Source organism: Grus americana, chromosome 10 (assembly GCF_028858705.1).
Source record: "Grus americana isolate bGruAme1 chromosome 10, bGruAme1.mat, whole genome shotgun sequence".
In the NCBI taxonomy this organism is placed as follows: domain Eukaryota; kingdom Metazoa; phylum Chordata; class Aves; order Gruiformes; family Gruidae; genus Grus; species Grus americana.
This window is the reverse complement of record NC_072861.1, coordinates 16,806,390-16,818,868: the sequence shown is the minus strand read 5'-3', so window position 1 is coordinate 16,818,868 and position 12,479 is coordinate 16,806,390. Positions and strand designations below refer to the sequence as shown.

Genomic DNA, 12,479 nt, shown 5'->3' with positions numbered 1-12,479 from the left:
AGATGAGATGGACTTTGGGTGTCTGTAGTCGTCACTGGCCTCCTGATCTTGGCTGTGAGTCAGGAACATAACCACAGAAGAACTCTTGGAACAAATTAGGGATTTGGAAGCTTCAATTTCAAAAGAGAAAGAGAAGAGAGAGAGGGGGATATTTTTTGTTGGTTTGTTTGTTTGTGTTGATTACTACCCTCTGTGGCTGAAGGTGTAGAGGAGTCCAAAGGGATCAGCTAGCAACCTTTACTAGATCAAGGCACGTAATTATGGAGGAAAGCAGGTCGTCTTCTTGATTCACAGGTAGGGCATGGATGTGTACTGAGCCCTAGGAGATGTCCTGTGCCCCGTCACCCCATCCGGCACCAGCCCAGCAGCTTCCCTGGCCAGCTCTCACCACCTGCCTGCGCCTTCCACCTGAACTTTCTGTTCCCTCCTGCCCCATGAAGGCACGTGTTGGGTTACTTGTGGCTGTTGGCCATGCCAAGATTTTTGCGCATAGCTCAGAAAAATTGACCACCTCTTTTTAACCTCCTGCTATGAAGGCTGCACATCTCCCAGTGCGTCTCCCACATACTTTGCCTGGAGATGTTTCTCATTTCTCTTTATCTATTGAAAGGGTGAGATAACGTGAGAAGACACGTTAAGAACACCACCACAAAAGACTGGGTGTTGATGCAGCTACAAATCTGACCTGTCGCATCTCTGTGGAAAATGCACTATCACAGTTAGTAGCGACGCTCACGTGGCAGTCTCCTCTTCAAGGTGGGCATTGCTTGAGCCCTGCAGCTGAACATCTCTTTCTGGTTGCCAGAGGGGCTCTGCGGTTCAGAGGTGAAGTGCTTTAGGTGGAGTGCCTGGACAGAGCTGTGCAGTTGTTATTTGGAGAAATCGTGGCTTTATATACCAGCAGCCGTAACTAAATTGATTTGAAACAAAATTAATTGCTGTATTGGTTGAAAAAAAAAAATAGCAGTGCTCCATAATGAAACATTAGAGCATCATTAAGGCACAGCGACTGCTGCAAATTCCTTTACCTGACCTAAATCCACACACTTTGTTTATAGGTTCCTGTCTTGTAAATTTAGATTTGAGGAAATCCCTGCCTTTTATGGTAGTGTTTGAAGGGCTGGAATGCTGTCACAGCCATTTCTGATTCCTCATCTCGACGGGCACATGATTGCTGGGATTCATTACTTGTGGAGAAAACTGGTGGCTCCAGAAAGTCCCTAAAGTACTACCACATTGCATGTGTGTCCTAATACTGAAAGCAGAAGCTCCGCTCTGGAGAGAGGAGAACAGAGACATTGGCTGAGATCTCAATCCGGGGATTATAGCTGTAAGAGAGCCTCGCAGAGGAGATCCTCCTCGGTTCAGCTGGTGGTCTGGTGGCGATGAACCTTTGGGTTGTGAGGGAGAGACTGGAGTCTAATGAAAGTGGGGGGAGATACCTCGCATTGACCAGGTAAGAGCATACCTGTGTCACCTACCAGAAGGAGCTCATCTGCTGCGAGTCCCCAGCCCACTCCAGCGCATGAGGACACGTTCAGGGCATGATGCCCAAAGGTGGACCTTTGAGTGGTGGCTGGCCACCGTGCCGCCAAGCTGTGCCGTAGTCTTAGGAAAAGACGCCCGTCTCAGCTTGCTTACTGAGTCTGCTAAATCTAGAGGGTAATTATGCTTTTGCGTAATCCGGCTGTATGGATCGGGGGGGGGTGATATCCAGGAGAACCCAAAATAGTACTTTGTGTTTCTCTAAACTCCCGTTCTTCGGTGTTTTACCAAACAGGCACGGAGAGGAGCCAGTTCCTGTGTTACTCACAGGCAGGGTGCTGGTGTAGTGGTTTTGGGTGGCCAGGAGACCGGGTAGCACTGGAAGGAGAGGAGCTGGAGTGCCCGCTTGCAGCAGATGGGTTTAGACCCCCTTTGGAAGGCTCCTCTTGCATTCAGACGCCAAAAACTCACTTTTCATCCCTTTCGGCAGGCTGCAGTGTTTGAGTCACCTTTGCCAAAACATGAGCTGGTGGTTACAAAGTGCTTAATACAACCAGGGGACCAGGGCCACCCTAAGGGGCTGGATGAAAAGACCTACAAACCCTTAACTAAGCTCCAGGAGCAGAGCGAATCCCAGCAGCAGGAGGTGGGCCAGTTCACCCGGCGCTGCGGAGGGTGGCTTTTGGAGATCCGCAATTCAACGTGGGTCTGAGAAGCACCGTTTCCGGTGTCTGTGTTTGCTGCTCTGCTACACGGGATTAACAATTCCTGCGTTTCCAGTTTCTCTACCCAGAAAAGCAGCAAGTTCTGCTCACTGCAAACTCTCAACTGCAGAAAACCTGCCCTTCCCCTTCTCTTTTTTTGCCTTTTTCTCTCTTTTTTTTTTTCCTTCCCTTTTTTTAAACCGCCCCCATTCCCTTTTGAATCGGTGAATGAGAGAATGTCTAAAGCAGGGCAGTATGGAAAGATTTCATCCCTGGAGAGGTCAGGGTGGGGTGGAAAGCGGAGGGGGCTGCAAGGGGGCAGTTTGAAAACAGGAAACCATGTGGCAGTGTGCATGCAGGGCCCAGCTGATGTGAATGGGCTATTGAGAGGGGAGAGAACTCCGACTGGCCCAGCAGTAGAAAGACGAAAAAACTTTAGGGTTTTTAGGTTTGCTGCTTTTTTAAAGAAAACTCTGCTTTTCAGGCTAGAATAAGAGGGGAAAACTGTATTTTTTGGACAGCAAGATGCTGAAATCTTTTTTTACTCTGTGTTGCAAACAACAAGAAAAATAAATGGCTGATGTCCGTGTGTGTGCGCACTGATTAAATCATAAGTTTCCATTCCTGTTTTGAGGAAGCGTTAAGCTTGAAATTATCTTTCATTCACCTGGCCTGGGAGTGAAGGAAGGGTCTTTTTGCCGCTCCGAAAACATGTCCCTTTGCTTCTCAGTCTCTTTCTGGACCGAGCAAACACACAGCGAGTCTTGCAGCCGGAGGTGGAAGAGCCTGGCAAAGAAAAGCTGCTGCTTTTTCTTCCCCCCCACCCTCCCTCCTCTTTTTTTTTTTTTTTTTCCCTCTCTCTGAAGAGATGAATCATGCTCCCACAACTGCAAAGAAATTTTGAAAGCTGGGAGAACACTGGTGCAGGACTAAAAAGGCAAGTAGTGACGTCCCAGCCCAAATCAGGAGGGGAGTGGCTTTATTTCATTATTTTCTTTCCTTTTGCCCTGTGCTGTCATTAGAAATTTAAACTTAACGCAAAACCAAGCCCTCCTGTCTGGCGAACAGTGGACGGACTCGAAAGGAGAAAAGTACCTTTTTTTATTGTTTCTTTCAATGCACAAGGGTGTGAAAGAAAAAACACGTTGGTGACAGTATTTACGTTGGATACAGTGATCGGCGCTTTTTTGTTGTGTTTTTGGTTTTTTTTTTCCTGAATTAGATCTGTCGTGGCTGAGCCTACCTTCTGCCTTCCCTCTCGGAGCGTCAAGGTTCCTGCTGCACACATCTGGTTTTTGTTCTCTTTTCGAGCAGGATTTTCATTCTGGTGCTTTTTGGATATCAAAGTTGTCTGGAAAACATTTTTTTTTTAATTATTACTATAACAGGAAGGCTGATACCATTCTTAGCTGTTGCAAAAAAAATAATCCTATATGTATAAAGCTCTCTTCAAATATCTTTTGTTTGCTATAAGTTCCTGCGTTGCTTGTATAAGCAAATCTGTTCCGAGAAGACTTTATCAGCCGGTCGCAGCTCTGGGATTTTCTTTTTCCTGTTAAGAGGCTCGGACAGGCTGGTGTGCTGAGACACGGGGACTCCTGAGCACGTATGTGAGAGGTCTTGGAGGTTGCCTGGCCGGGGTTCATGGTGGGCTCTGCTCCTCCGCTCCCGGCGTTTTGGACAAAATGTACGAACGCCACAAGAGGCGATACAGCCTGTGCGACATTTCCAAGGTGGACAGGACTGTAGATGTTGTGTTGTTAAAGGTACGATGTTTGTGTACGTTTATTTACGGGTTCCTTTCCCCATCTCTAACGGGTCTGGCTGTTCCCCGCTGTACCCGTCCCCTCAGCTGGACGGTGCAGAGAGGGGAAACAGGTGGAAGAGCTCTTGCCCTCCAGCATGGAGGTGGTTTTGTGTCCTATCAAACCATTTCGTGCCAAATATTATCACCCCTGCAACCAGATAATCTCTTGTGGTGTGCAGTCAGACACCCTTTTGCGGAGCTCTCTGGCCATCTCCCCTGTCCTCAGCCGTTAAACGGTCCCCTCCTGTCTTGCCAACTTCACCGCTTGCAGGTGGGTTTTCTGCGTAAGGTGCCGTTCAGCAAAGGGTTTTCATTTCCAGTGGTTGCTTTTGGGGTTGAAATGATGTATTCTGCCGAAAAAGGCATGGTAGATCCTCCTTTCCCTCTGTTTTTTGTTTGTGTTTGAAGGGTGTTGCTGTCAGTCTTATTGTTTGGGTGTGAGTTTTTTGTCTGAAGATGGGTTGGAGCAAGAGCCAGGAGTGGCTCTTGGCTAATTGTCCCACTGTGTTCCTCCTCTAATCTAAAATTAGCAAGTGCTCCACCAAATGGCACGGTGGCAGTCTGGGAATGTCCTGTCTCCGTAACAGCTTTTTGGAGCTTCAGCAGTTTCCTGGCAAAGTGGATGGAAATCGGAAAGCAGCCAGAGGGACTGCAAAACACAGCCCAACTTAGGGATCTGAACTCTGGGAAGAGTGTTTCCTCTCCCTCTCCCTTTTTTTTTCTCTTCTCATTTTTCTTAGCTGAGGCAGTGGGTTTCTGCATGATTGTGTGGCTCCCTTTTTTCTGATTTTTGCTTCATGGCCTTGTGTCAGAGTCGAGAACGTAGAAAAGTTTTATTTTCAGATGATTGTTGTTCTACTTCATCTAAAATAGACCTAGCACTTGTTAACTTGCGCTGTTTAGGAATAAAAATATTTTCCTTTAATTCAATGTATCATTTGTTCTTTAATGACACAAACAACCATAACTTGTTTTCTCTACCAACTGAATTTTGTTGAGTATTTTTGAACTCTCATGTTAATGATGCTGGTTGTGGATTGAATCCCATGTATTCAATCTCTAGATGCCCTATGAATCATTAAAAATGTTAGACATATTGTACACACGCTACTCGTGTGAAATGACTGCTTAATAATTTTTGGGAGAAGACCTGGTACCCCTGACAACCTCGGTTGCTAATACAAAAAACCCCACAATCTTTTTCTTTATAAATAATATCTGGATGCCTGGGTTGAAATGTAATTCACTATAATTATCTGACTTCAGTATTTCTGATGTCATCAGTTCCCTGGATTAGTTTTTGTTCAGAAAAGCTTAGATTTTATAACAAAATGTGGCTCTTGTTAGTTCCCACTAGTATTTTCCTAATTGAGTTTCAAAACCGTGGGTTATACTGTCTGTTCCTGCAAATGACTCAATGTCCATATATGTGTGCGTGTGTGCACGCGTCGCTGCTCCCAACACGGGCTGTACGGGCTGCAGATGTTTAAAATAGGAGGGTGCTAGTGACAGCTATAGTTACAATCAACTTTAGCTTGATTTTAGTTGTTCTTCATGCCTTAGCTGGTTTCTATAACATAACCGGTAGATGAAATTAAATTTTGGTGATGTAGGGATCCAAGCCAGCACTAGAGTGCGTCAGTGGCAGATCATCTCTTGACGTTAATGGGAGTTGGATCAGACCCTTAATGAGGGAGCTGGGGGGTGGGGGTTTTTTTGCTGGGTTTGTTTTTAATTAAAATACTTAAATAAAATTGTACCTTATATAGGTCACTGCATTTTGGCGACTTAAGAGGACAGGGTTACTTAAGTGTCAAGTATTGAAAAGCAAGTAAATCTCCTTATAACAAAAGCAAGCCCAAATAGGATCAATAAAGAGTGTTTGAGCCGAATGAAATTTTAACAAGATACCTGCAAAGCACCAAATAGTGTTCAGTTTGGCCTATGGATTGACTTGGATGAGCTGTCTTTTTTCTTTGGGTGGTAGATGAACACGTTCTTTGCTTCATTTTAAGACGGGGAACTCTGTAATCATGACATAGGAAACAAAAACAGCTGGTGGAGAAGGACAACTGGAACAAGTTGTGAACAAAGAAGATCTTGTGTCATTTCAGTTACTAAATGTTTATAGGTAGGATTATATTTGCATGGATTGCAACCATTCTTAGATACAGTCACAAAAGAATTTTGGTTCCTACCAACTATTTTGCAATGCATGTGTCTTCTGAAGGGTCAGTGTGGTGGAGCTCAAATTTTCCATGTTTAGATTGTGCCTGAAACAGTGGCTTGTGGAGTTACGAAAAAAAAAACCTCAGCAATTTTAGGAGTTGATGCACACAATTATTTTTAGCTTTCACAGTGTTTCTTCCTCCTCCCCACATACAAGAAAGTAAGAGGCAGTGGGTAAAACGGTGTCCTAGCCTTTGTGTCGGAGGTAGGACTTCATCTTTGCTGCGTTTCTTTCTGCTGCCGCAGCAATGCAAACGCGATGGACTTGGTTACCGAGCAGAGTGGTTTGGCGCTGTACAGGGAAGCCTGGATGATGCAGAAATGGCATAAAAATTTGCCGTGATCTTTCCTGCTGGGATTGAGTTGTAGCAGATGAGGGAGAAGATGTGGGGCACGTGGGTATCTGCTTGTGTGAACAATTCACTGAGCTCTCAGCAGCTACGTGCGGGGTGAAGCAGGCTGCGCTGTCTCATTCCAAGACCCGAAATGGGAAGCGTCAGTGTGCCCGCGTGTGAGTTGGCAGCCCTGTCTCATTTTTATGTCGTGCCTGCTACCACAGATACAACTATCTAGGGACAGAATACGGAAACCACGCTGGCTGGCACCTTGCAAATACACGTGAAGTTAGACAAGCGTTCGTGTCTGGATGAACAGGCTGTGCTTTGCAGAGTTAGAAGATAAGAAATGGGCTCGCTTTGAGACTGGGAGACTGAGTAATGGCAACTGGAAGTATTTGACAATCATTTGTTGCCTGTGCTTACATTTCACCTTTGCAGATGAACGTTAAGTGTAGCCAGAAGGTGTAAGTTTTTTCATAACTGGGGGAATGAGGTTTGATTTAGCTGCTCTTCAGATGAACAGCTTCCATTCGGCTTCCAGTTAAAAATCAGAACATTATTCATGAAATTAAAATCAGCCCAGTGTTATAAAAATAATTAAGGCGTTTTGAAATTAAAGGGGAAGCTTATCAATTTGTTAGTCTGCTCCTTGGCAGAGGGATGCTCTGGTAGCTCTACCCCAGTGCTGGAGGAGATCCTGTGGAATGAACCCTGCCCACCTAAGGCAAAGTGCAGTTTGAAGCATCCTAAGCTAGAAGTAGTATGTGTGGAAGGTCCCCAAACTAACTGAAATGAAGGGTTTTTTCATTGTATGTTATCATACTTATAAAGCATTTTTATTATTTCTTGTGCACTTTGTTTTTCGTTATTTGACACGTGAGTATGTTTTTGTTCCTTCTTTGGGGCTGAGGGAAGTACTATCCTCGGATGGTGGGTATGCAGTGTCTCATCGAACTTTGTGGCCTTAAAATGACTCTGAACTTTAATCTTGCCTTTATCTGCAGTGGTTTGGTTATTGATGGGACAGCAGAGAACTGTATGTATGATGATGCGGAGAACATTTGAGTTTTATCTGTTTGTGTCTCGTGTAGAATTAGCACTGAAAGGATAAGTTAAATGAAACTAATGTGTTTTCACCTTAGGCACAGACACGTTTGTGGGAATTTTCCTCCCATTTTAGTTGAGGTGGTTTTTTATTCAAAGCCATTGCTGCTGGTTTTAAAGTTTAATTAAAGTTTGTTGTTACCAGGACTCTAACTCTTCTGGTGGAGGAGGACATCCCAGTGCCAAGGGCTGGAAAACATTCTTGGGGCACACGCTCCTTTCCCCGGTTGGGACATTGCCGGGGGAAAAGTGCGCTCTAGGAATTCAGTGTTGCTCTTAGACCACAAAGTGCTAATTTATTCAGTCATTTAAAATGTTCTGTGGTTGTAGGAGCCTCTTCTGGTGTAATCCTTTAGCATAGTTCTCTATAGCACTGCTTGCTTGTTGCTGTCAAGGAGGTCACTTTGGACCTCCTTGAAAAAATGTTGTCCTGGTACGGTGTCACCAAATCTGTAAAGGTAACAAGCTTGATGTAGCTTATTCGCAGTGCTAGAAGATAAATCTCTTCAGAAATTATTGTAGAAATGCAAGTGTTGTCATTTTGTCCCTTGTGGCATACATTGGAGAATGGTCTTTATATTCCTCATCCGCGTTGTCAAACCTTCCCTTAAAGCATAAGCCAAGAAAATACACAGGGGAGATTACAAAAAAAACTTTTTTTTTTTTTTTTTAATCTGGAATTTGTAAGCAAATTGGTATGTCTGCTCTTAGTATTGTCTGGCAAGGTGATGGTCAAAGCAGTGATTTTTTGCTCTTAATGTGAATTTTGTGTGCGTGGAGTTTGTTTGCATCAGCTGTTGAAGGAAGATGGTGGAAATGCCTTCCCCAGGTGCCCCATCCCACACGCTCCCTTTGAAAGAGGCTTGGAGGATCTTGAAAGGTGGTTTTTGGGAAGGGGGTGAATCGACTGATGCTTCAGTTTCTAGTTCAGAAATTAGAGGAGGCGACTGGTTTATTCCATCATAAATGGAATTATTGAATAAATATTGAATTCCAGTTATGTGTACAAATTTCTTCAATGAAAACTATTGTACGGGAAAATTTTTAGGAGCAAGTAGTTCCTAGAGAAGAGTTAAAATTTGTATTAAAACTTAAAAAAGAAATTATTGGATCATTCCTGATTATTAAACAAATTAGTTATAATCACTTTTAAAGTAAAAAGTTTCTTTCCTGCTATTTTTGTTCTTCAGTGGATATTTCAAATCTTTCCTAGTGTCAGTTATCACTCAGTGTGGCGTGCAAGTACTTAATGATACAACAAGCTAGAATTACTGTACTAAATATTTTCCTGTGTGCAATGGTATCTGGTTTTAGCTGCAAGGTGGAACTTAGCCTGCAAGCTGGGGGGAAAAAACGGAGAGAAATGGAAACCTGTAAATTTAGGACAAAGTTAAAACAATATGGAGGGGAGATGAATCTCTGGAGATTTGCTAGGAAATAAAAGTTAAAATCATCTGGTTCCTTCTGCTCTGGAGATTTTTATCACTACCAGTGAGACTGACAAGTGAAAACTTATAAAATAGCAGAAGATTTCCTGCGAGGTCGGTGTGTTTTCTTTATTGTGAAGTGGAAGGCAGAAGAGTTAAAATAAAACCAGAGGGAGAGAAAAAAAAAAAAAAAAAAGGACTTTTCCATGGTGGAAAGGTAGGAGATGTGCATGGGAGCCAGTCAGCGACTGGCCCCGAGGCGAGTGTTTTTAGCGAGCCCTCCGCGGTGCCGCTCTGCCAGAAGGAGAAATGTTTTCAGTGTCTTCTGAGAAGGAGGCCCCAATTCTGTTTTCGTGGGCAGGCACTGGACAGGACTGCGGGCGCTGGACGGGGTTAGAGCTCCTCAGCCAAGGCTGTCATGCAGGGGGAGAGGGGGGAAGAGCCTGGGAACAGGGACCGGGGTCACTCGTCGCTCCCGCGTGAGGGAGGACATCCCAGCCCCGTTGGTCTCGCAGGTTGTCCAGCGCCGTCCTTTTCTTATGCAAAGAGGTTTCTGCATTGAGTCGCTTCAAGTTTCAAATTCAGCATCTGCAGGAAGATGTCTCAGAGTCAGGAAATACATCCATGTGTGCCCAGAAAGAGCGACCAAGCCGTCTGCTGCTTGCATCTCCAGCTGGTGTCCTAAAGCCCTCTTTGGACATTTGGTCTGCTTGTGTTTCACAGGCAAACAGAAAATCCTTCGGGATTCACTTTTTGGTGCCTGGGGATGTGCTTCCATGATTCATTCTGCGTCTGAGCTGCAGATAAACACATTCAGGCTTCTGCATGGAAAAATAGCTGGTTCTCTCCTGGCGTTTCTTCAAAAGCTGCATATTGAAACTCTGTTCCCAGAGGCTGTTTCATATTCCCTTCTGCCATCCGAACACCGCTGCATCCTCCGCTCCCGCCGCAAAGACTTGGGATGCCCCAAATCGATGAGCTATATAATCAGTGTGGGCAAGGCAGAAAGTGCCTGGGGGTTTTATCATCTTCTGTGGCCACCAGCCCGCGGTCCTGTCGTTGGGCTTCTCTTAGCAAAACAGAGACTAAGGGAAGAAGGGAGGAATATTTTGTTACATATAATGCACACACGTCCGCAAAATTCCAAGACAATCTCGTTGCAAATTTCTTCACACCGGTGCATTCCCCAGCCCCTGATGCTGAGGTGCTGTTATAATGGTATTTTCTCTACAGCCCTAAACCGAACCTGCAGTCGCTAGTCCTGAGTACGTACAAGCAGGATTCAGTTGTTGAGCAGGGGTCCCAGTACTCGGTCTTAGGCTGGGGATAGTGGGGTTTGTGTTTTGAGTGTCTGTGGACCACCCAGTTTCCTTGAGAGCACGCAGTAAACCTCCCTCAAATCCTGTCTGGGTTCATTTTGGCGTAGGGAATACTTGTATATAGTAGTGATTTCCTTTGTTTGTATTTTGTTGATTATTATTGTTATTATTCCTGAATTTGGGCTACTGAGATAAATACTTCATTCCTAATGTTTTACTTGGTACATAATCAGGTATATCTGAAACAGCACCTTAAACCTTCAATGTTACTCTCTCATTACTCTTTTTAATAGAAAAAACCCAGACGTTTTCAATACTTGGCAAAGTCACAAGGCAGAGGAGAGAGCTGGCTGGGTAATGGGAAAAATACTCAAATCTTTTTTGAAAAAATGCCAATGTCTATAATGCATTTTCAGTGAATGACTCAATTGGTTCTATTAAAGGAAAAAATAGAATGTTAATTCAGCTTAATATAGTTTATTCTATTACCAGTCAACTGATAGGCTTGAACCTCCTCATATTTTGCTTTCTTACTGCTAATTATTGAACAGGATGTTTAATTATCATTTTCCAATAGCGGATATCAGTGTAAATCAGGAGTAGTTCCCTTAAATTTAATGGAGATCTATTGGTGTAAGAGTAAGGGCCAGGCTGAATATGATGAGGAAGGAGTTAGGTGCAAGCTAGTCAGAAGGAGGCAGAATTTGATTTTATATCTGAAATGGGTTGTTCCTTCTTTTGTATAGACTTGAGCACATTTGCATTTGTCCTCCTATCTGTGTTGAGGCTCAACCTCTAGATTTGTCTTTAATAAAATATAAGATAGTGTGCTGCAAAATAGATTCTGCTTTGTCTGGACAGAAAATAACATTGACATGATATTTATTAACTTTACAGTCATAATGTGATATTTATTGACTTTACAGCTTTTTACAGACTAAAAAAGTATGTATACATTCTGCAGTGAAGTTTAATGGGTAAGGTTAGATACCCCTCAGCCTTGCTGAGAACAGGGGTGTATCTTTCTTCTGTAGAAAGAATCCCAACAGTGCCCCACTGTCCATGCGACAGTTAAAACTCAACGTCTTTATGTCAGTTTGGAAAACAAAAAAAAAACCCAAACAGTTTTGACTAGTTGCTTACAAAAGCCTTTCTCAGACTGCCTCTCTTTCCCTCTCTGCCTCTCATTTAATATATACATAATGTATGTAAATAGGAGATGATGGGTATACAGGTGTGCGCGTAGTGCGTTGAGTAGGGGTGCAGGGAGGGATAGGACCTTAGATGTGTGTACGTAGAGGGGTCTAAGGGGATCTTAGGTGCACGTGTACGAAATGCGCCTGTATGAGCAGAGGCAGCAAGCTACTGATAGGGAGCGTACATCAGATCTAAGAAAAATAGCCTGTGAAATGGCATGGAGGTGGGGAGAGACGTCCAGGTGGGACATGCACTGAGGTCACCCGGAGACCTGAGTCTGGTAGAGCATGAGGTCTCCTTCACCTCTCCTTGGGAGACTCTTGCTCAGTTTTCCCTCTCGGATCTTCGCTGCTCCTTCCCTGTCCAGCAAGGGCTGCTGACTGGGGAAGGTCAGGGCATCCTCGCTGCTGGAGGATTTTAAGGGCGCGTTGGATTAAGACCTCTTGGATTATAGTTGAGCCTGACTTGGAGCAGCAGAAAGGGACTAGCTGACCTGTCAAAGGCCCTTCCAACCTCATTTTGTCATCACAGAAGTATGGAGGAGGACAAAACCTAAGGAAGAAAAATGTGCTGTAGAAAGTAGCTGACAGATGGGGGGCGTGGAGCGCTGACTCTGTGGCGTGGTGAGCGGAGGTGCTGGCAGGAGCATCTCCAGTGAAGGGCAAGGGGATGCGGCCAGACCGGTGAGGAGCGTCAGCCAACGACTGCAAATAACAAGTTCCATCATCCTAGCGAGAAAGGGAAGAAGAATGTGGGTCATCAGTCAAAGCAGCAGGTCAGGTCAAGGGTAGGAGAGTCTTGATTTTTCTTTATTTAAAAAAGAAAAAAAAGACTGAAAAGGGAAAAGCAGTGCATTTCATAACATGGGA

The 12,479-nt window shown here is 44.4% G+C and overlaps 1 protein-coding gene across 5 annotated transcripts in view; it reads left to right on the top strand.

Annotated features, from left to right (window-relative positions):
- AKAP13 (A-kinase anchoring protein 13) overlaps nt 1–12,479 on the top strand; it is a 100,779-nt gene that overhangs the window by 21,570 nt on the left and 66,730 nt on the right. For 2 of the 5 annotated variants that reach the window (XM_054836427.1, XM_054836425.1), the window contains exon 1: nt 3,207–3,955. The exons of 1 other annotated variant lie outside the window; for it this stretch is intronic. In XM_054836427.1, the coding sequence (XP_054692402.1) occupies nt 3,875–3,955 (81 nt within the window). In that variant the 5' untranslated portion in view covers nt 3,207–3,874. Of the gene's footprint in view, nt 1–1,339; nt 1,457–3,206; nt 3,956–12,479 lie in introns of those variants that run through there. 2 more of the 5 variants (XM_054836430.1, XM_054836429.1) reach the window with 2 other exon arrangements.